This window comes from Tamandua tetradactyla, chromosome 6, assembly GCF_023851605.1.
Source record: "Tamandua tetradactyla isolate mTamTet1 chromosome 6, mTamTet1.pri, whole genome shotgun sequence".
NCBI lineage: Eukaryota > Metazoa > Chordata > Mammalia > Pilosa > Myrmecophagidae > Tamandua > Tamandua tetradactyla.
In genome coordinates this window covers 142,362,243-142,386,020 of record NC_135332.1, presented here as the reverse complement: position 1 = coordinate 142,386,020, position 23,778 = coordinate 142,362,243, and the positions used below count along the sequence as shown (strand labels likewise).

The window sequence follows — 23,778 nt, the reverse complement described above, 5'->3', positions numbered from 1 at the left end:
CTTCCCAGAGGGGAAAGGAAAGAGACTTTACCAGCATCAGGGGCTGAGCCCAAACAAACGCCAATTGTAGAATTAATTAACAAATTCTGACTACTAAAAATAGGCCCCCAGCTCAGGTGAACCTGGTCAAAGTGGAGGTCACTCATTTTTGCCCCAGCGCCAAGGGGGCGGGGTTGATGGAAAAAGGAAAAAAAAAAGAAGGAAACAGAGTTTTTTGTGGCTGTGTATCTACAAAGGCTTGACTGCCTTTGGATACAGCGGCGGGGCTCCTCAGGCTGCAACTGACCCAGGCATTGGCAGAAACAAACTTGTTTTGAGGGCTTGTCTGGAACCTGTGCCTTCCCCAGGGGAGGGGTGAAGCCCAACTCAGGTGGAATCCCTCTCTCAAGAAATTCAGACACCAGGGCTTGGTAATTTGAAGCCATTAAAACCAGCCTACAACCTCTCCTCTGTCTCCACCACGCCCCCAGCAGGGAAAGTCTGCCAAAGTTCAAGGTACCGCATCATCTTATGCTGATGGGACCTGCAGGCAGACAAGCGCCACATACTGGGCAGGATAAGAAAAACGGAGTCCAGAGACTTCACAGGAAAGTCTTTCAACCTGCTGGGTCTCACCCTCGGGGGGAAAAGCAACGCAGGTGACTCTTTCCTCCTGATAGGAGGCCAGTATGGTCTGGGAAAATCCAGCTGGGGTCTGTAATACCTATGTAGACCCTCCTCAGGGTGGGGGGAAAAAGGCACCATACAAGCAGGCCAAGAAACAAGGAAACAAGAACTGAAAAATTCTCCTCTGTTAAACAAAACCTAAGTTAGAGGTCCAGAAAAAGCTAAATTGAATGTCAAAGAACAAACAGACAACAAATTTATCCAGCAAGAAAACCCTAGGTAAAAGAAGTGAAAGCAATCTCCAGAATAAACTAATTAAGGTAATTAAATGCCTAGACGCCAGCAAAAAAATAACAAATCACACTAGGAAAACTGAAGATATGGCCCAGTCAAAGGAACAAACCAACAATTCAAATGAGATACAGGAGCTGAAACATTTAATTCAGAATATACGAACAGACATGGAAAACCTCATCAAAAACCAAATCAATGAATTGAGGGAGGATATAAAGAAGGCAAGGAATGAACAAAAAGAAGAAATCGAAAGTCTGAAAAAACAAATCACAGAAGTTATAGGAATGAAAGGCATGGTAGAAGAGATGAAAAAAACAATGGAAACCTACAATGGTAGATTTTGAGAGACAGGATTTCTGAACTGGAGAATGGAACATCTGAAATCTGGCAAGAAAAAGAAACTATAGGGGGAAAAAATGGAAAAATATGAGCAGGGACTCAGGGGATTGAAGGACAATATGAAGCGCACGAATATACATGTTGTGGGTGTTCCAGAAGGAGAGGAGAAGGGAAAAGGAGGAGAAAAACAAATGGAGGAAATTATCACTGAAAATTTCCCAACTCTTATGAAGGACTTAAAATTTCAGATCCAAGAAGTACAGCATACCCCAAAAAGAATAGATCCAAATAGATGTACTCCAAGACATTTACTAATCAGAATGTCAGAGGTCAAAGAGAAAGAGAGAATCCTGAAAGCAGCAAGAGAAAAGCAATCAATCACATACAATGGAAGCCCAATAAGACTATGCGTAGATTTCTCAACAGAAACCATGGAGGCAAAAAGACAGTGGGATGATACATTTAAATTATTAAAAGAGAAAAACTGCCAACCAAGAATTCTATATCCAGCAAAATAGTCCTTCAAAAATGAGGGAGAAATTAAACATTTTCAGACAAAAAAATCACTGAGAGAATTTGTGACCAAGAGACCAGCTCTGCAAGAAATACTAAAGGGAGCGCTAGAGACAGATACGAAGGCAGAAGAGAGAGGTGTGGAGAAGAGTGTAGAAAGGAAGACCATGAGTAAAGGTAAAAAGAAGGAAAATTAGAAGGAAATATAAAAGACAAAAGACAAAAAGCCCGGGTAGTAAGAACACTGATGTTGATGGATTAAGCTTCCCAATCGGGGGACATGGGCTGGCAGAATGGATTAGGAAACGGGACCCATCTATATGCTGTCTCTACTCAAAGGACATGAGGGCAAGGACACAAACGACATTTGCATACCAGTGTTTATAGCAGCATTATTTACAATTACCAAGAGATGGAAACAGCCAAAATGTCCATCAACAGACAGGTGGCTAAACAAACTGTGGTATATACATACGACGGAATACTATGCATCTGTAAGACAAAATAAAGTTATGAAGCATTTAACAACATGAATGGACCTTAAGGACATTATGCTGAGTGAGATTAGCCAGAAACAAAAGGACAAATACTGTATGGTCTCACTGATATGAACTGACATTAGTGAATAAACTTGGAGAATTTCGTTGGTAACAGAGACCATCAGGAGATAGAAATAGGGTAAGATATTGGGTAACTGGAGCTGAAGGGATACAGATTGTGCAACAGAACTGAATGTAAAAACTCAGAAATGGACAGCACAATGCTACCTAACTGTAATACAATTATGTTAAAACACTGAATGAAGCTGAATGTGAGAATGATAGAGGGAGGAGGGCTGGGGGCACAAATGAAATCAGAAAGAAAGATAGACGACAAAGACTGAGATGGTATAATCTAGGATTGCCTAGAGTGTATAATGACAGTGACTAAATGTACAAATTTAAAAAATGTTTTTGCATGAGGAAGAACAAAGGAATGTCATTACAGCGGGGTGCTGAAAATAGATGGTAATTAATATTTTAAAATTTCAACTTACATGTGAGACTAAAGCAAAAAATGTTTATTTGGTACAAAATTTATATTTTGACTAGTGCATTTCCTAATATAACTTATGTAGATAGCTTGGTTGAACAACATAAGTACATGGAACCTTGGGTAAGACATGAGATTTTGTTGGTTAGTCCAGAGCGATGCCCCATTGAATCCCAGAGTGATTTGATCAGTGAGTGGAAAAGTATTTGCAAAGTCCCCTTTGGGGAATGGTGAGAACGGGGGAAAATTCAACCTCCCCAAGTTGAATTCTTGATATTCTCACAAGCAGTGTGGACAGCCAAAGCTATAGGCTGAGCCCCCAGTCTTGGGGTTTGTTCATATGAAACTTAACCCCACAAAGGATAGGTCAAGCCTACTTAAAATTAAGCCTAAGAGTCACCCCCAAGAGAACCTCTTTTGTTGCTCAGATGTGGCCTCTCTCTCCAGCCAACACAGCAAGCAAACTCACTGCCCTCCCCCTTTCTACGTGGGACATGACTCCTAGGGGTGTGGACCTTCCTGGCAACATGGGACAGAAATCCGAGAATGAACTCGGACTCAGCATCAAGGGATTGAGAAAAACCCTAGAATGAGCTGAGACCCAGCATCAAGGGATTGAGAAAATCCTCTCGACCAAAATGGGGAAGAGTGAAATGAGACAAAGTGTCAATGGCTGAGAGATTCCAAACAGAGTCGAGAGATTATCCTGGAGATTATTCTTATGCATTAAGTAGATATCACCTTGTTATCTAAGAGGAAACGGAGAGGCTGGAGGGAACTCCCTGAAAATGTAGAGCTGTGTTCCAGTAGCCATGTTTCTTGATGATGACTGTATAATGGTGTAGCTTTCACAGTGTGATTGTGTGATTGTGAAAACCTTGTGTCTTATGCTCCTTTTATCTACATTGTCAACAGATGAGTAGAACATATGGAATAAAAATAAATAATAGGGGAAACAAATGTTAAAATAAACTGGTTTGAAATGCTAGTGGTCAACGAAAGGGAGGAGTAAGGGGTATGGTGTGCGTGGTTTTTTTTTCCTGTTTTCGTTTTATTTTTTCTGTTGTCTTTTTGTTTCTTTTTCTGAATTGATACAAATGTTCTAAGAAATGATCAGGATGATGAATCTGCAGCTATGTGATGATATTGTGAATTACTGATTACATATGTAGAATGGAATGATCACATATTGGGAATGTTTCTGTTTCTTTCTGTAATTTTTTTTAATTAATAAAAAAAATTTTTTTTAAATTATGGCATATATCCTAATGGAAGATGTAGAAATGTGTTTATTTTATTTAGAGCTGATTAAACAAAAAAAATGCCTAATAAACATATATACACTTAGTTCGGAAGGCCAATTATGGCTAAAATACATTAATATCTAGTAATATTTCTCTAGGTACAGTCTGGTAGGAGAATGGTGTTTTTCCCCCCTCAGGAATGTTGTTTCCCTATTTTTAATCTCTAAACAAACTGTTAGAAATTGTTTCATGTGATAATTGGATTTGGAGATTTGTTTTTTATTTCTTGGGAAACCCCAGAAATGGCTCTCTGAGGCTTTAATCCAAATTTAAGTGTATTTGATAATGTCTTTGAGTCTCTGCTTAAGCATCTCTTATGAGTGACCTAGGGTAGGTCATTTAGTCTCTCGCGTATAAAACAGGGTTGGTAATATTACCTATGTTATAATTACCTGTGTTGTAAGGTAGTTGCTAGGATCGAATGACTTTGTGCACAGGACTTAGGATAGTATCTAACACACAGTACATGATCACTAATTTATTGGTCCTTTCCCCTTCTCTTCCACTGATATCCACAAGAATTGGGTTGTTAATCTTTTTTTCTTTGCGAGAACTCTGTCTTATGTTTTCTCTAGAAGCTCTGAGGTTTAAACAGCCAGAATAAAATGCTTCACCAGTTTCCAGTTATACTCAGAATATTTAGAGTCATTCACTCAGCTGAAAACATGAACTTTCAGTTCAGAGCACAGTTCCATATAATCCTCCATTCAAATAGTTAAATAATATGTATTTGGGAAAGAGGACTTTGCCAGTAGATTTGATGTTAATGAAACTTTTAAGAGTCCATTAAAAATCTATTTTTATTTAGAAATCTTCACACACAGATACATAGTATACAGTCAGTGGCTCACAGTATCATCAAATAGTTGTATATTCATCACATGAACATTTTCAGAACATTTGCATCATTCCTGAAAAAGAAATAAAAATATAAAAGGAAAATCTCATACATCCCATACCCCTTACTCCTCTCTCATTGCCCAATAGTATTTCAGTCTACCTAATTTTTTATCCCTTATCCTCTTTCTCCTATTATTTATTTTTTATCCATATTTTTTAACTAATCTGTCCATACCCTGGATAAAAGGAGCATCAGCACAAGGTTTTCATAATTACCTGGTCACATGGTAAAAGCTATATTGTTATGCAATTGTCTTCAAGAATCACAGCTATTGGGACAAGTTCAACAGTTTCAGGTACTTCCCTCTAGCACTCCAGTGCACTGTAAACTAAAAAGAGATATAAGTAATGCACAAGAATAACCTCCAGAATAAACTCTTGACTCTGTTTGACATCTCTCAGTTACTGAAGCTTTATTTTGTCTCATTTCTCTCTTTCCCCTTTTCGTCAAGAAAGCTTTCTCAATCTCATGATGCCGGGTCCCAGCTCATCCTGGGAGTCATGTCCCATGAAGCAGGGAGGGCAGTTCACCTGCCAGTTTGGCTTAGAGAGAGAGGCCACATCTAAGCAACAAAAGAGGTTTTCTTGGGTTGCCTCTTAGGCATAATTATCAGTAGGCTTAACTTCTCCTTTTCAGGTATACGTTTCAGTGTTGAACCCCAATATTGAGGGCTCAACCTATTGATTTGGTTGTCCCCACTGCTTGCGAGAATGTCAGGAAATCCCCAGATGGGGAAGCTGAATATTTCCTTCTTTCTTTCAGTCCCCCAAGGGATTTTGGAGGGAAAAAAGGTATTTGCAAATATTTTTTTATTCTCTGACCAAATTACTCTGGGATATATCAGGGCATCACACTAACCTTTACAAACCAACAAGATCTCATGCCCTATTCAAGAGTCCATGTAATTATGGTATTCAAACTAACCATTCTAGTTAAATTAGATAATGCAGTACCCAAAACTATAAATTTTGCACCAAATAAACATCTCTCCCTTTGGTCTCACATAGAAGTTGAGGTTTTAAAATATGGACGCTATCCTTTACCCTGTATTTTGGTTTACTGTAGTCCTATCCAGATCCGCTTCATTCATATATGTAGTCGAAGCCTGATCACTTTTTCAACTTTTTTAGCAGTTGCTATTTGGGGTAGCTTCAGAGTTCTAACTCTGACTCTCAGGTGTCACATAAATACCTGAAGATTCAAGGAATGACCGGGTCATACATAAATAGCTCAGTATCTCAGAATTTAGAAAGAACAGCTACAACTCCTGAATACATTTGACTGCTGTAAGAGCTCAGAATCTTGGAACCTTTACAGTAGGCCCCAACCTGATAGTCCATGCTCTCAACTTCAATTCTCTGAGTTGTGTATTACAGTTAGTCCTTATAAATGAGGCATTGTAATATTTCTCTTTCCATTTCTGACGTTTCATTCAATATACTGTCCTTGAGGCTCATTCACCTAGTTGCATGCCTCACAACTTTATTCCTTCTTGCAGCCACTAAGAGCACATGTTATAAGGGGTTTACAGGAGGAATTCAGCTTTTCTTCTATAGTGTGCTAAGTACCTGAAATTATCGTTTTCTTAATTATTTTTGTAAATGTGTTTTATCAGCGTATGTGTAGGGTTTTCTTTATGCCATTTTCATGGTAGTTTGGATTGTCCTGAAAGCTTTTTTGTTGTATTCTTCTTATTGCCAGAAATGAAATCCAGAAAATACCTAAATATTTTGAATTTTTAATTTTTTTAAACTTTAAATAATTCCTATTATTCCTGTTGCTTTGTCTTATTAGCAGAAGACCCTTTGCCTTTTTGTTTGTCTGAATTAGTTGGTGGACTTGACTGTAATTTTGCTGATATTTTGGAATGTTTCCTGCTCTCATTGTTAGTAAAATGAGTGTGGCAGCCTCCATGAACAGTGTTTTATGAAGCCAAACCAGATTCTGTTCAATACAGTAAAAATTAGAGCTAAAATGGAATATTAGGGGAAAAGGGAGTGTGCCACTCCAGGCCACAAACAACTCAAGACAGTCTGAGGCATGCACTGCTAAATCTTAGAAAATGCTATAGGCAATTCAGCATCAAAATTGCCATAGAAAATTATTGTTGTTAGCCATTCTGTTGATATTGTAAGAATTGTTAGCAGATGGGAAAATAGATGAGTCAGGATACAGTATTAGCAATTCATATTTTTTTTAATTATAGGCCACTAATAAGGTCTGTAGCATCTGTGAGATTTATTTAAATAGTTGCTAGGCAGAATTTGTTTTCCCAGTAAATACAGCAAGCCTTGTACAGGATTTTCTTGGTTGACGTTTGACTAAGTATGTTAATGTTAATATATAAGATCATTTGCCTCATTGTGGGGTATCTCGTTTATTTTGACAGACTAATTATACCAGCACCTCGTGGTCCCATTAAGTCTGAAAATGTCACATTTACACATTTTAAAATTTAATAAGCCTATCTGTTTCTCCTGTCTTTTTAGATTAAAAACTTATTTTTAAAAAAATCTCTACATGAGAGATTATGGGGTATAATATTATGTCTAATTTGACAAAACAGAAAATAATATTAAAATATATATTTTCCTCTGGAGATCCAAACGTGAAGCTATTTAAAAAAGTAATTCCTTATCACTTAAGTGTGATATTTTAGGTTTTTAGAATATACTTGAAAACTTCTAAACTTGTATACTTTTAAACTTAAAGAAATAATTTTACTGACGCTCTTCTTTCTGATCAGTACCGAACAGCATTTCATTGCTTTTCATAGAGTTCAAGAAATAATTCTAATTATTGAAAGTTAGAACTGTCAGAATTTTTAGTGGGGTTGATTTAATCTTATTTTCCATCTTACCTTCTCATGTCACTGAGTTCTTTGTACTGCTGTGTTATGCAAGATCTAGTAAACAAGTTATTAAATTACATAGTCCTTTTACTTAGATTTTGTTTACGGATACAGAGAAATGTAATATTTTGGATACTGATGTGTAATTTTCTTACCTCCTAGATGAAATGTGATAATCATATGCAGGGTTTTCTATTCACTGTGCCTTCCTACCTGAATACCTAAAAAACATTTCCCTTTCAGCTCAAGGAAGGCCGTGGGGATTCCTCAACAGCATTCCTTCCACCTTGGTGGTGCTTAGCATTTGAACTCCCTAGCAGTGCGCTATTAAGAATATAAAACTGGGTCACTTTGGATTTCTATCCAAATAACTTTTTTTTTTCCTACTCAAATAACTTTTACTGTTTGAAGGTATGAACAAGTTTCCAACGAAGTTTCATATTAGATTATTACTTAAGTATTTAAACATGCAGAATTAGAGTTTGTTTGTCCTCTGATATAAATCAGTTACCACATTTCTATTCTCTTTTGCCTCCCTGTCCTCTTTTCTGTTCTACTTTAAAACCACCTGAGAAAATCTGCCAGGTTTTAATGAAAGAAGTGAAAAACCTCCTCAGTTTAAATCAATGAAATCTAATGAATCAGAAATGGATGCTTTAAGAATATTGTGAACACTTCCCTCCCCTCCCCCCTCCCAAAGATTATACAAGAGTCAAACTGGAGGAAAGGTCTTGTTTTCCTTCTGAACCAGACAGGAGAAGGATCATATACCTGAAGTGCTACATCCTTTTAAACCTTCCTATATCACGGACTTGGCTTCATTGAGGATCAAATGTAATGCAGAGCCTTGCACTGTACAAAAGGGAGCTTATATAGTTGCCATTTTTCTTGCCCCAACTGCTGGTATAAATAGTGTTCTACTAGCGACAAAAGCAGGTTACGGGAGACGTGAGAAGGAAAAAAGAGGCACATACATATATATATAAAGAATTGAAATTGAGGGCGGGCCGCGGTGGCTCAGCGGGCAAAGTGCTTGCCTGCTATGCCGGAGGACCTCGGTTCGATTCCCGGCCCCAGCCCATGTAACAAAAACGGAGAAACAGAATACAATAAAAAACAAGAAAATGTTTAAAGATGTTTCCCTTTCTTCCTTCCTTCCTTCCTTCTATCCTTCCTTCCTTCTCTCTGTCTTTCCTTTAAAAAAAAAAAAAAAAAAAAGAATTGAAATTGAAAAAGTAAATGCCTGATTATCTCCCTCAAACTTGTTAATACAATATAGTAATTGAATGCCATTAATCGATATGGCATAATGAAAAAAATCATTGATCTAGAAGTTATGTCTCTGCCATGAACCAGCAATGTAACCTTGAGTAAGCTAACTCATTTCCTCATCTAAAATATGGAAGTTAGAGTAGCATCTCTAAGGTTCCCTTTTGCACCGAGATTCCTGGAAGGTTTGACTAATAACCATTAGAGTTTATGCGTCTGTTAAACAAACAGCCTCATAAGTATCATTTCTTACCTATAAATATATGATTTCATATTGATTTCCCATAAGCTCTGTTGATCCATAAACATAAAAATTCTGAAGTGATTTTTCTTCCTTTTTATAGATTTTCAGGAAACCAATATACCTGATTTTGAAGAAGGAAAAGTTTGTCATTAATTCAGGAAGCTTGAATTTTCTTCTGATATCCTTAATAGCACAGAAATTTTTCATTTGGATTAGCATGTTAAATGGGTGAAAGTGGATTGTATGATATTTTAGGGCCCTTTTTTTTTTTATAGCTCAGATGCAGCTTCATTCAGTGTTTTAACATAATTACATTACAATTAGGTATTATTGTGCTGTCCATTTTTGAGTTTTTGTATCTAGTCCTGTTGCACAGTCTGTATCCCTTTAGCTCCAATTACCCATTATCTTACCCTGTTTCTAACTCCTGCTGGTCTCTGTTACCAATGACATATTCCAAGTTTATTCTCGAATGTCGGTTCACATCAGTGGGACCATACAGTATTTGTCCTTTACTTTTTGGCTAGACTCACTCAGCATAATGTTCTCTAGGTTCATCCATGTTATTACATGCTTCATAAGTTTATTCTGTCTTAAAGCTGCATAATATTCCATCGTATGTATATACCACAGTTTGTTTAGCCACTCATCTGTTGATGGACATTTTGGCTATTTCCATCTCTTTGCAATTGTAAATAATGCTGCTATAAACATTGGTGTGCAAATGTCCGTTTGTGTCTTCGCCCTTAAGTCCTTTGAGTAGATACCTAGCAATGGTATTGCTGGGTCGTATGGCAATTCTATATTCAGTTTTTTGAGGAACCGCCAAACTGCCTTTCACAGTGGTTGCACCATTTGACGTTCCCACCAACAGTGGATAAGTGTGCCTCTTTCTCCGCATCCTCTCCAGCACTTGTCATTTTCTGTTTTGTTGATAATGGCCATTCTGGTGGGTGTGAGATGATATCTCATTGTGGTTTTGATTTGCATTTCTCTAATGGCCAGGGACATTGAGCATCTCTTCATGTGCCTTTTGGCCATTTGTATTTCCTCTTCTGAGAGGTGTCTGTTCAAGTCTTTTTCCCATTTTGTAATTGGGTTGGCTGTCTTTTTGTTGTTGAGTTGAACAATCTCTTTATAAATTCTGGATACTAGACCTTTATCTGATATGTCATTTCCAAATATTGTCTCCCATTGTGTAGGCTGTCTTTCTACTTTCTTGATGAAGTTCTTTGATGCACTTTAGGGCCCTTTTTTATCACTATGAACCTCTTTAAAATTTTATATAGTTTGGGAATCTTTTTGCTACTAAACCATTGAGCAGTGCTGTTTTCCAAGAGATTGAGAAGAGCCACCTCTGCCATGTTCCTCTCCCAAAATCATTTTCCTGCCTGTAGGAGTCTTGATAGCTAGAAAAACATGGAATGCTAAATATATATTAGGGCTTTAACAGAAATCAAAACCCAACCAGAATTTTGTAACTATAAGTCATACCCTAAATCTGTATCTTTAGCTTGGTACTCTCTCCTGAGCTCCAGTACCCCAAATTATAATCCATATCTAATATCTTGACTTTGATATCTTATTTTATATCTTAAACTCAACAAGACTAAAACCAATTTCATTAACTACCCTCCTTTATTAATGGTATCAGTATCTATCCATCACATAAGCTTGAAGCCAGAATAATCTTTAACCCTTCTGTCTTCCTGACCCTTTATAATCCGTCAACAAAGAAATCCCTTATTCTACTTTCAGATCTCTCAAATTCCTCCCCTCTCCTCAATCTCTACGTCCATTGTCCTGGTTCAAGCTCATCCTCGCACTAGACTGATAGGTCTTCCTGCCTCCATTTTTTCTGTCCATGGCAATCCATTTTCAAACCTGGTATCAGAGATATTTTTCTATAGCTCATGGTTAATCATGTTACCATTATGCTTCAAATTCTCTAGCATTTCTTTCCTGTCAACAAAAAATTTGTAGCAACTGCTCAAGGCCCTTAGCATTCTCACCATGTCTCTCTTCCCTGCTTCATCTCCTGACCCTCCACCCCATTGGATCATTGTATAGCCTAGCAGTCTGCTAGACATCTCCAAAGATGCCATATGTTTGTGTGCCTTGTATGTTTCTGCTCATGCTATTTCCCCTCTCCTCTCTCCTACTCTCCTTCTCAGCTTATTCATTCTTTACTGATTTAGCTATGCATGGTTGGACTGTCTTACCTACTAGATTGCAAACTCTTTGTGGAAAAAAGAGTACTTAATTTATCTCTGTGTCTACAGTGCCTGGTCCATAGACAATCTCAATTAATACTCTAATCCATAAAGGCATAGTGGTATCCTCTGTAGTTCTCCAGCAGCCCACCTGAAAAATAACTATATATATGTAGTTTAGACAGAAATCCTAATCCCAAATTTGCCCAGTCACAATCTGAAACTGGATTTATTTTTTTAATGCAAACAATAGAAATAGCTATAACAAGCTTCAGCACTAAAGCCAAGCCTAAAATAGCATTAGGCTGTCACTCAGAACCTAATTATTCTTTTTTTTTAATTGTTTAGAAGATTTATTTACACAAAATCCAATAACTGCAAAAACATTTTGACACTTTATTAAATAAAATAAATTCAAAAATTTTTACCTGTAACTTTCAGTTCTCTGCACTTTGATTATAATACTGCCTTTATAAAATACTACCTTAAAATATTCCATAACCCTCTAAAATAAAGACTCTGACTTTAGGTGTGAATGGACTGTTAAATATATGATTTTTTCTGATGTCACAAAAACAACTTTTTCGGGCTCTATTTTATTTTAACATTATTTTTTTATTGTGAAGTACAGCATATATACAAAAACAGCAATAAATCTCCAAGTACATTTCAACAATTAGTTATAGAACAGATTTAAAGTTTGATATGGGTTGCAGTTCCACAATTTCTCATTTTTTTGTCTAGCTGCTCCAAGATACTGGAGACCAACAGGAATATCAATATAATGATACAGCAGCTATATTCATATGTTGAATCCTTTCTTCTCTGTTATACTTCTTCTCTTTAAATAACATATTTACATAAAAGCAATAAATTTCAAGGTATTTTGCAACAATTAGTTGTAGGACAGATTTCAGAGCTTGGTATGAGTTACAATGCCACAATTTTAGGTTTTTATTTCTTGCTCCTCTAAGGTACTGTAGGCTATAAAATATCAGCACAATGATTAGGCATGCATACTCATTTGTTAAACCTGACCGTCTCTGTATAACTCTACCATCATCTTTGAACTTTCTCCCACTCTTTAGGGGTATTTGAGCTATGCCCATTCTAACTTTTTCGTGTTGGAAGGGGCTGTTGATAATATGGGGTAGGGAGATGGAACTAGTTGATGTTCTGGAAAGGCTGGCCCCTCTGCATTTCAGAACTTATCTGTTCCAGGGACCCATCTGTAGGTTGCAGGTTTTAGAAGGTTACCCTAGTGCATGAGAGCTTTGTAGAATCTTATATAATGCCCTAGATATTGTTTAGTATTGGCAGGAATGGTTTTGGTTGGAGTTTGGTGAGTTATGATAGGTAGCAATGTCTTACAGAAGCATGTATAAGAGTGACCTCCAGTGTAGCCTCTCGACTCTATTTGAACTCTCTCAGCCACTGATACCTTATTTGTTGCACTTATTGTCCCCCTTTTGGTCAGGATAGTGTTGTTGATTCCATGGTGCCAGGGCCAGGCTCATCCCTGGGGTCATGTCCCACACTGCCAGGGAGACTTTCATCCCTGCATGTCGTGTCCCATGTAGGAAGGAAGGTAGTGGTTTCACTTGTAGAATTGGGCTGAGAGAGAGAAAGGCCACAGCTGAGCAACAGAAGAGGTACTCCAGAGGTGACTCTTAAGCACACCCTAGATAGGCTAAGCTTCCCCACTACATACATAAACTTGGCAAGAGCAAGACTCAAAATCAAGGGCTTGGCCTATTCGTTTGGCTGTCCCCAGTGTCTGACACAGTATCCGGGGTCTCCCTGGTGGTAAAGTTTAGTAGTTCCATAATTTTTCTCCCATCCCTCAAGGAACTTTGCCAATGCTGTCTGATTATCTGCTTAATATACTCTGGGATGTATCCAGGCATTACATTAGTTACAAAGTATTAGAGGCCCTCATTCTTATTCTGGGCTCCCTATGTCTGGATTGTTTAAGTGATCTATCCAGACAGGATAAGTTAGATCATGTGCTACAGAAAGCCTAGGTTTGGGACATAATAAAACTTTCTTCCTTTGGTCTCAAAGAGTAAGTGAAGTTCTAAAATACAGGCAATGTCTTCCTTACCCCTGTATTCTGAAATACTTTGATCCCTACCCGATCAGCTTCATTCTTATCTTTAAATACCAGGTTATACAGATATAAAACAGCCCCTCAAAATCCAGAAATAACAATTACCACTCCCGACTAAACGTGAGTGCTACAAGATTACAATCTGCTTACAATCTAGGCCCCAGTTTTCTTATAGGTATTTTCTAAATGGATTCATACATTATTTGCTCTTTTGTTTCTGGCTTATTTTGCCTCACTAAATGTCTCACAGGTTCATTCACATCATTGCATGCCTCACAACTTCATTCCTTTTTGTAGCAGTACCACGTTCACTCATATGTTTACACCATCTACTTCTCAGTCACTGCATTTTTTCAGTCACCTCCATCTGCTGGGCCTTATGTATAATGTCCAAAGTCAACAGTCCATCAACACTCTCAATTTTAGATAATTTTCCTCACCAAATAGAAAATCCAAACCCCCCCTAACTCTTGTCCCTCCCCCCTCCCATATGTACCCCTGGTATTGCTGTGGTACTGTTGATGTTTTCCTGTTAAACATAGCCCATAACGTGCAATAACATTTCCCCCCACACCCTGAAATTATACACTCTTTGTACAAGATCCATACGTTTGCAGTAGTTCATGCAAGAACTTTTTTATATTGTAGTGTTAATTGGTGGGACACTGAGTCTATACAACCCCTTTCAATCATGTTCACCTTCAATATGGTAATATTGCTTATAGACCCCCTAGTGAACTGTCTTCATTTCCATCTATTCCCTTACAATTAAGTTCAACCTCATTATCAAACTGTTAACCCATCTCAAGCTTCTGTGTATGTCTAGGTCCCCTATATTTTGTGTTATAAGCCTCTGATTTTACCTCTACCATGGTCATAAGAGTGGAATCATACCATTTCTATCCTTTCGTGTCTTTCTTATTTCACTCAGTATTATGTCCTGAAGGCTCATCCATCTTGTCATGTGAGAACCTGTTTATTTATAACTCAGTACCTTATAGAGTTGTTTAATTGCTTTCCTGGTTCCCAGTATATTAGGAGAGATCTTGTAAAGGGTATTTGCTAAATGATAGCCATGAAAGGAGCCAACCTTCCCCTCAAATAAAGATAAAAAGTCAAAATGAAGAGACAAAATTAATGTGCAGCACAGATTAGTAATATGTATTAATAATGTTGACTCATCACCATGGAAAGGTTGTTTTAGGTCCTATATCATCTGCTTTTAGAAGGCAGCATATTTTGTAAAGTATTTTATAAAGATTTTACATTCAAAATGTTGAAATAGTTTTCTCATTTAAAGAACTATGATTTAGATATTTCATGAATTCACTTATGCAAAAAATTTAATTCCCTCGCAGTGCCAAATAATGGTTGCTCAGTGACCTTTCACACATTTATATAAAGGTTGATCAGAAGAGGAAATTCTTCTAAGTCACTTCTTTCTCTGAATTTAGTCCATTCTTTTAATATATTATTTATAAACTGCAGGCAGCTTGCCCCAGATAAGGTAGTACAAGATTTTTACAGGAATATCTTAATGTAAAAATTTTAAGGTAATGATAATTGTTGCTTTGTCTAGTGTTATTTCTCCTCACCTTAGAGTAACCCATTCCTTTGAGTCATTTTCTGTATTCCTATCTAAATAACCTACTGTTCTAGTTTGCTAGCTGCTGGAATGCAACACACCAGAGACAGATTGGCTTTTAATAAAAGGGGATTTATTTCGTTAGTTCTTCAGAGGAAAGGCAGCTAACTTTTAACTGAGGTTCTTTCTTATGTGAGAAGGCACAGGGTGATCTCTGCTGGCCTTCTCTCCAGGCCTCTGGGTTCCAACAACTTTCCCCAGGGTGATTTCTTTCTGAATCTCCAAAGGCCTGGGCTGAGCTGCAAGTGCTGAGCTGCTTGGGCTGTGCTACATTGAGTCTCTCATTTAAGCACCAGCCAACTAAATGAAACATCATTCATTGCAGCAGGCACACCTCCTAGCTGACTGCAGATGTAATCAGCAACAAATGAGGTTCACATACCATTGGCTCATGTCCACAGCAACAGAACTAAGCACCTTCACCTAGCCAAGTTGACACCTGGTTCTAACTACCACACCTACTTTCATGCCATGAAATTTAGCAGTATAGTTAGTTTCTAGGCATGTACATAGTTTCTAAAGTCTAAATGTTTTTGGAATATCTGGAGTGAGAGCATGAAATTCATGCCAAAAAATCAACTATAAGATAATACATTCTTGTATAATCAAGTACTAAATTATGTGATTTAAATTATGAATGTTCTATGGAAATTCAGAGATGGAAATGATTAATGTGGGCTGAAGTAGAAATTGTGATGAATGTAGAGGTGGAACTGGATCCTCTGGGGACCACTGGGCAGGTCTTTCTCAGGCAAAGTGAATAACTCTGTATGGGCTCCATTGGCCCTCCTACCCACCAGCCCTTGTTCATACAGCTCAGAAAGCTTTGCGATTCCTTATTCTTCATCCCCACAGTGATCTAAACAGTACTAAGCATATATCAGTTGCATGATTATACTTGGATTAAAAATTAGTGAAGAAAGGCTAATGTGTATGAGACTTTATATTATATGTAAACATATATAATAATAGGCTAACTTAATTTGGCAATGTATGACTAAAAATAACAGGGCAGATTTTACATCTACCAACTTCTTATATACCAAAGTGAGTGGTGTGTGTCTTCATAGTCATCATCCTGGGATTCTATACACTCTTTCCTGTCATTCCTCAACGTGTCATGGAAATTTCTGAATTTCCTTCAGAGTCTGTGATTCATTCTTTTCAGTATTCTCAGTGGTGACAAATATTTTTGTGTTGACAATGGATTTGATTTGGGGAAGCAGAAGTCACTTAGGGCCTGGTATCGTGAGTAAAGTGGATGATCAAGCTGAGAAGTACCATTTTTGGTTAAAATTGAGATGTGACTGTAAAGCGATGAGAGCATTTTCTGGCATGGCTAATAAAATAGCTCTAAGGACAATTACCATCTTAAAACAAGAAATAAGATCCAAGTGGTGTTTGAAAACCAACTTCTGGATTATTCTTATATGATTTTCCTGCTCCAGAATTGATCCTGGCTCTCTAAAGTCTATACCCTGCTTTACCTGGCTTTCGGGGTTCCATCAGGCCCCTCCAGCCTTACTCCATGCACCCCCACCACAGAGTCCTACTCTGAGCCTTTCATTTTCTGGTGTTAGTCCTTCTTCCTCAACATGCAAGCATCTCCTCCTTGGGGTGACGCTGCTCACCACTCTGAGGTACCTTCTTCTCTGGAAGCCCAGTCCCTGCTTCCTAAAGCGATTCTCTGTTCTCCCTGAGTTCCCATTTAATTTTTAGAGAAACACCTTTCTTTTTCTTGGGAATCTATTTAAAAAAACAAATAAAACGAACAACAGACTCTCTTCCCAGGAGAACGTGACCATGAACAAACAGAATTTTGCACCCAAGAAGCTTATTCATGAACTTGAGTTGAGAGCCTCTCAGTGTACTCTGTACCACACGATAGATGGCTTATTGTATAGATTTCTTACACCAGTCCCTAAATCTTTATAGTTGCTAATGTTACCCTTCCAACTAATTTGTAAGTTTCTTAAAGGCAAGGAAACAGTTTAGTGCTGCTTTGCTTTCTCTGCAGTACCTGTCAAGATACTAAGTATGTAGGGCGCAGGCCACGGTGGCTCAGTAGGCAAGAACACTTGCCTGCCGTGCCAGAGGACCGGGGTTCGATTCCGGGTGCCTGCCCATGTAAAAAAAATTAAAAAAATAAAAAAGATACTAAGTATGTAAAATATCCTGTAAATCATTGTGACAATAGTTTTTTTAAACCAGTTGTCTACCACCATTGCTTTAATGCTCAAGTTTTAAAGGAGACATAAATTTTAGAATTTTTTAATGTTAATAAGACAAAAGTCCAGGGTATTAAGATATATATTTCAGGCTTCTCATACACCCTCAGACAGCATCCTTAAAATATTTCTCATGAGATAATCCATATCTTGCTGTTTTTCCATGTAAATAAATGCAGTGACACTTGGGTGTCATGGATCATGTTATACAGGGGAGCAGATTTTATACCCCATATACACAATATGAGGTTTCTCTCTTACTGTTACATAGAAAACCAGTAAAGGATGTGTTATTGTTGTCTCCAGAAGCCAGCATAATCAATGGTATACATTGACTATAATGTATACAATGAAAGTTTGCCAGGCATTTCATTTTCAAATTGGGCCATCCCATGTCAGACCTTATATAGGCTTGTTTGTATCAGGTCTGGGAAATTTTGCAGCATAAATTAAGAACCTTAATTTATCTAAATGCTTGGACTGAAATATTCTGGTTAATTTAATTTTCCCGTAACTAAGGTTTTAAAACTTAACAATTTGGTAAATGCAGGATATCACGATTACTTTAACATGTATTTTATCTTGTCACATTCTTGGGTAATCTCTGCAAGTGTCAATGATTATTGGAGCACTCCATAGCTGGAGTGCTAATCTTGTAAAAGGTTTGAGTGAATGTATCCAGAACATATCCTGAAAGCTGGTTTGTTGTGGTGGTGGGTTTATCTTTCTGCCTTTTTTCAACAAATAAGTTTCGTCAGCTTATTTTTCTCATTTGCTCTTTTCTGAAAGCAAAGTTTCTGACTGTGTGGTAAATCACTTGAGGTTCTTATAAGATCTGGCTTTTGGGTACTTCAGTGAAAGAATTTCTGTATTAAATTTCTGAACTATATTTCAAAGATGATGTCAAGAGTATTATATGTAAAGAGTAAGTAGTATTGCTGGAATATTCATGTTAAACTTACTAGACTTTAAATTATAGTGTAGCTAATTCCACTATATTTTCTTTTTTTTCTATCACCAGTTAAAAAATCTAAGTTTAGAAGAACTACAGATGCGGTTAAAAGCATTGGACCCCATGATGGAACGAGAAATAGAAGAGCTTCGTCAAAGATACACTGCAAAACGACAACCTATTTTGGATGCAATGGATGCAAAAAAAAGAAGACAGCAAAATTTTTGAGTCTAATTTCTTCTCTGAGTGTTCTGTTTTGTTTTATATAGCTATTCTGGAGACCAAGAAACCACTAAGAATTGAAGGAATATCATATTTTGTTTTTATTATTAATCCCTAAGATTTGGGCTATACAACTGGGCAAAGGTCAGAAGCTGATGGTACATACCTAGGTGAATTCCCAAAGGCAGAATTTACAGTTGTATCCACTATGTATTCATTTTTAAAAGGAAATGATAAAACAGCAGAAATGTATTCTCTTTACCTGTCAGCTGCACACCAGCAATAAAACTGGATTAATAAATGAAGGCTGTGTCCAAAAACCTTGAAAATCCAAAGATAGCACCAAAAGCTTTCTGTTATTCCTCATTCCTATCTAGTAGTCTATTTATTATATCCCCTTAGATAAACTTATTTATTTATGCTATTACACTTTGTTTTCTTTTTAAAGGACAAGATCAGGGTAACTCTCGTGAAGTAAGGGGACATACTAATAGCTGACAATGGACAACCAAATCACACTTTCAGCCGGGAGCTAGGGGTACAGTCCTTGATTTCCAGGATAGTTTTCCAACAGAAACAAAGCAATAATAGCAATAGCATCTAACTGGGCCAGACGTTTTTTATACTGAAGCAATAATTGCATTTTTACCTTTTGAAATTTTGTCTAATTTTTTTTTATTTTTTATATTTGGTACAAATAGAACTATATATATTTAGATTAAATAGAGCTATAATGTTTAAAACCAAAGAATTCAATGAAACTCTTGCACAAAACAAAATGTGGTAATTACTTAAAAAGATATTAAACCTAAAAACAAATATAATTTATTAATATTGTTTCATGTGTAGGTCTGAAAACTAAACTGTATCAAACTATAATAAGCTTCTCAAATTTGGTTCTGTGAAAATGTGCTCTGTTGTCACTGGACTTTTTTTGTTGGTTTTCATTTATTTCCTGGGAATTGGTAAACATCATGTGTCTGATGATAACAGAGTAACTAAAACATTTATACTCAACTGTGCAAGCCTTGGGGACTGGAAAAAAAAAGATTAAAACATTAAAAAGAAACTAATTTCTAAGCTGAATGAAATTTTATGATTTCAATTGTATGATTGAACTGGGACCAGTTATTTCCTAAGCTACATAGGGCCATCTTGACAGTGTTTATTCCTTTGTGTGTTTAATTACTCAATGTAAATCATAAAGACAAATAAATTTTACTGTGCCTCCCAACACATTTCATTTCTGTACCTGGACTCTGTCTTTTCCAAGCAAGGAAGGTATATTAGGACAAGCTTGATGATGCCTTGGTAACTTCAGTGACTTAACATACCATGGGTTATTTCTCATTCCTGCTCCATCCCATGTCAGAGTGGCAGGATGACTGCTCCAGTATCATCGCCCAGGGACCCTGCCAAAGGAGCTTCCACCATCTGCAGCATAGGGGGTCACCACTGCAGAGGGATGGGGCACTGGAAAGACTCACACTAGCTCCAGGCAGCATTGACACATGTCAGGGATGCCCACAACCAGTATTTAGCTTCCATTCCCCTTTAAAATGGCATTTGTGCCCCAGGTTATGTCTTTTGTTTTTTTGGTGTTGGCTTGTCCAGTATTCAATCACTACAAACAAGTTCTGTTAGGTAAAGATGTAGCTGCAATTCTCAATTTGTGGGGGTGGAGTGGGGTTTCTGTATAGAAAATAGAAACCAGGTAATGTCTTGAGGTAGACTTTGTTCTGTTGAGCCCTTACAAATACTAAGATGAGTAATTAGATGCAAATTATAAGATTGTAAAAATATGGTAAATATTGAAAAACCTTTTGAAGTTTATTAAAAACGAAGATTGAGGGTGGGCCACGGTGGCTCAGCAGGCAGAGTTCTTGCCTGCCATGCTGGAGACCTGTGTTCGATTCCCGGTGCCTGCCCATGTTAAAAAAAAAAAAAAAAAAAAAGATTTGAATTTGTAATATCTGCTTCAGCCACAACTCTATCGGGGTCTATTAGGGAGTCAGAAGAGTTGATCAGCTCAAATACCCTACCCTTTTTTTTCCTTTGTTAATTGCTTTTCTTTTCACTACTTGGTTTATTACCTTGCCTGATTTTGATAGAATCAAATGGCTAATTTGTTATCATCCAAGCAAAACCACTTTATGTGAAATGGGCAAGAGACCTGTGAAGATGATTTTTCTCCAGTTTACTAAATTAGAAAATGCATGCAAATTAAGTCCTGTTAACTAGTCATACTAATTCAGTCTCAACAAAGGTCCTTTTAATAGTTGATGTGATTCACATCATAATTTTTATGTAAATAGACTTGGTAACCTATGGCTATATCTGTCTATAAAAAAAGATATACTCACATACACACATATATTTAAGAGAATTAAGAACAATCAGCAGCACTGTTTTATTTTAGAACTTTAGGAAGCTCCAGAACATTTTAGAATAATCTATTTAAAAGTTTTTCCTGTCTTCTCTCTCCTTACCCTCTACCAATTAAAGAAAAGAACTTACTGTGAGCTTTGAAGAACCAAAAGCCATGAAGGAAACCTTCAAGTATAGTCAAACCTTGATTAATCAGGATTCTTAGGAAAGAGAGTTTTCTAGTTACTTTAATGTGTAATAAGAAACATCATACTATTTTTAACCTTGGTTGCTGAAAACTTTCCAAAAATAGATAAATGTACTCTCTGCATCTCCATCTCTTAATAAATACAGTATTGTGAATGTAATGAAAGCTTCATTTCTGAAAACCCAGCCTCATTGTGTATGTTGTCCTGTAGATGAGTAAGTTTTTCTTTGACTTAATGAACTTAAATGACTCATCTCTACTGACTTAGAATATACTTAAACAGATTATTTTAACGTAGTTTTATGTTTAAAATGTGAGCATATTTGACCAATTTAAGTTGGAGAAGAAATTATGTTTATTTAAATGAATTTCAAAAGAATAACACCTACTATTGGGGACATTTACTGTGTGACATACACTATTAAGCAACTCTACATATATTACTTGCATGCTTATATATATATTTTCCTCTGCTTACCTGATCATATCCTCTGGGCTTATAATCACTGAAGAATATGTAACTTCTCCAAATGGATGTTATATAAGACACTAATAAGATACTTTTAACTTAGTCACAGGAAATCTTTCCAAATTGCTGACACCTTAGTATTGAATAGGAATGCTATTTTCGTTTCCTATCCTGTATGTTACAGATTAATGATTAAAATAAATCCTGAAAATACTAATGATATAACATTCTAAATAGGACATCACTTTAAAAATTATTGGAGTTAAAATGCATTACTAAACTGTTATTAGGCATAGGCATTTAATTAGGTATTTCATCAAAATTCTATTTTGGGTTACTAGGTATTCTTTTTTTTGGCACAGAAGGCCAAGAATCTAGGGTCTAATGAAAACCACTTTTCTTTGCTCTTTGAGCAATCTAATGAGACCTGGATCCAAGGAAGTTTTGTATGAACCTTAGTTGGGCAGTCTCTGTCACTGAGTGGTGGCTTGTACTCCAGGGAGTTGTCAGCTTCTCCCTGCACCATGTCCACACAAACCTCTTCAGCCTCACTCAGCTACCTCCTTGGATCATGTAAAAGACCCCGAGAGAAAATAGAGATGAAACAACTCAATCCTTCTGCCAATCTTGGTAAAACAGCTGCAAATTCATGCTTTTTAACACTGAACGTATCATTAGCCAGGCCCCCTGCCACCATTTTCTTTACTTAAGTTTCCTGATAAAAATTCATATTTTTTTATCACTCTTCTGATCACAGAACTTCGCCTACCAAATTAAGAATGAACTCTGCCTCCTGCTATTCAAGACTAGCAACTTGTGCTGACCTACATTTATATGGTTTACGCGAGCCCTTTTTCCCACCAAATTAAACTGCTTCTAAACTCTACATCATAATTGGTTATCTTTTTGCTAAGTTGTAAAGCTTCTGGAAGCAGAGACTTGGTGTTTATCCGTCTTGTTTCCCCCAATGCCTACCAGTATACTAGATGCAGTTAATTATTAAAGTTTTGTTGAATATAATCAGCTCAAACAATGAAATTTCATCAACAATCATATAGACTGGTTCTCTCCTTAGCATCCAGGTAGTCATGGTAAAACAACAATAATAGTATCAACCAGTTTTTGAACATCGACTAGATCAGACACTTTGGATAGGTTATCTCTAACCTTCACAAGACGCATATTCCTTTTCTCAGCAAAGAAAGGCTGGGACAGATTAAATGAAGTTACACAGCCAGTCAGCACCAGCAGGGCTTTAAACTCGTCTATCTGCCTCCAAAATCTATGCTTTATCCACTAAACCACATAGCCTAATAAACACGAGAGGTCTGGCTTTAGAATGTTGGGCAGGGTTGCTAAGTCTGCCTGCTAATCGATCGGAAAAGGAGAACCAGCTACTCCTCCCTTCTCAGTTAGAACCAGGAGAGGATGGATCATTGTTGACTGGTTTGTACCTTCTTCACATTTCAATGGAATCTAAATTTTCTGAAATTTCTACATGTAGAAGAAATGCAGAGTGCATCACTTAATCTTCCAAGATGAGCTGTACAAAAATATTTTTTTCCTTCATTATTTGGATATGTGTGGAGTTCTTAAGCTTTGAAAGTTAAGTTTTTGTAAGCTAAAATGTGTTCTATTTTCTCCATTACCAAAGTCTTTCTTTGATAATAAGAACTTTAAAGAGACATTTAATCAGCATCTTGGAAGGAATATGACCTCAGAAGTTAAAGTACTTGGCTTTCAAATACCAGCTCTTATTAAATACCTCTGTTGTCCTGGGCAAGATAACCATTTAATCAATCTGTTTCTAATTTCCTCATCTGTAATAATTGAGTAGCTATTGTGTGGATCACATGATCTAGTATAAGTAAAGTATTTACTAAAGCGTCTGGCACATGACTCATAGATACTAGTTTTAAAATAAATTTTTAAACCTTTTCAGTTTAGTGCATCATTTGGCAAAAATGAAGAGGACTCTGGTCTTCACTATTAAGTTTGTTGTAACTACTAA

The 23,778-nt window shown here is 36.9% G+C and overlaps 1 protein-coding gene across 1 annotated transcript in view; it reads left to right on the top strand.

Moving 5' to 3' along the window:
• Positions 1 to 19,961, top strand: part of STK3 (serine/threonine kinase 3) — a 413,585-nt gene extending 393,624 nt beyond the window's left edge. The window contains exon 11 of the mRNA XM_077167310.1: positions 18,571 to 19,961. Coding sequence (XP_077023425.1) covers positions 18,571 to 18,729 — 159 coding nt within the window. The 3' untranslated portion in view covers positions 18,730 to 19,961. The remainder of the gene's footprint in view (positions 1 to 18,570) is intronic.
• The last annotated feature ends 3,817 nt before the right edge of the window (positions 19,962 to 23,778 follow it).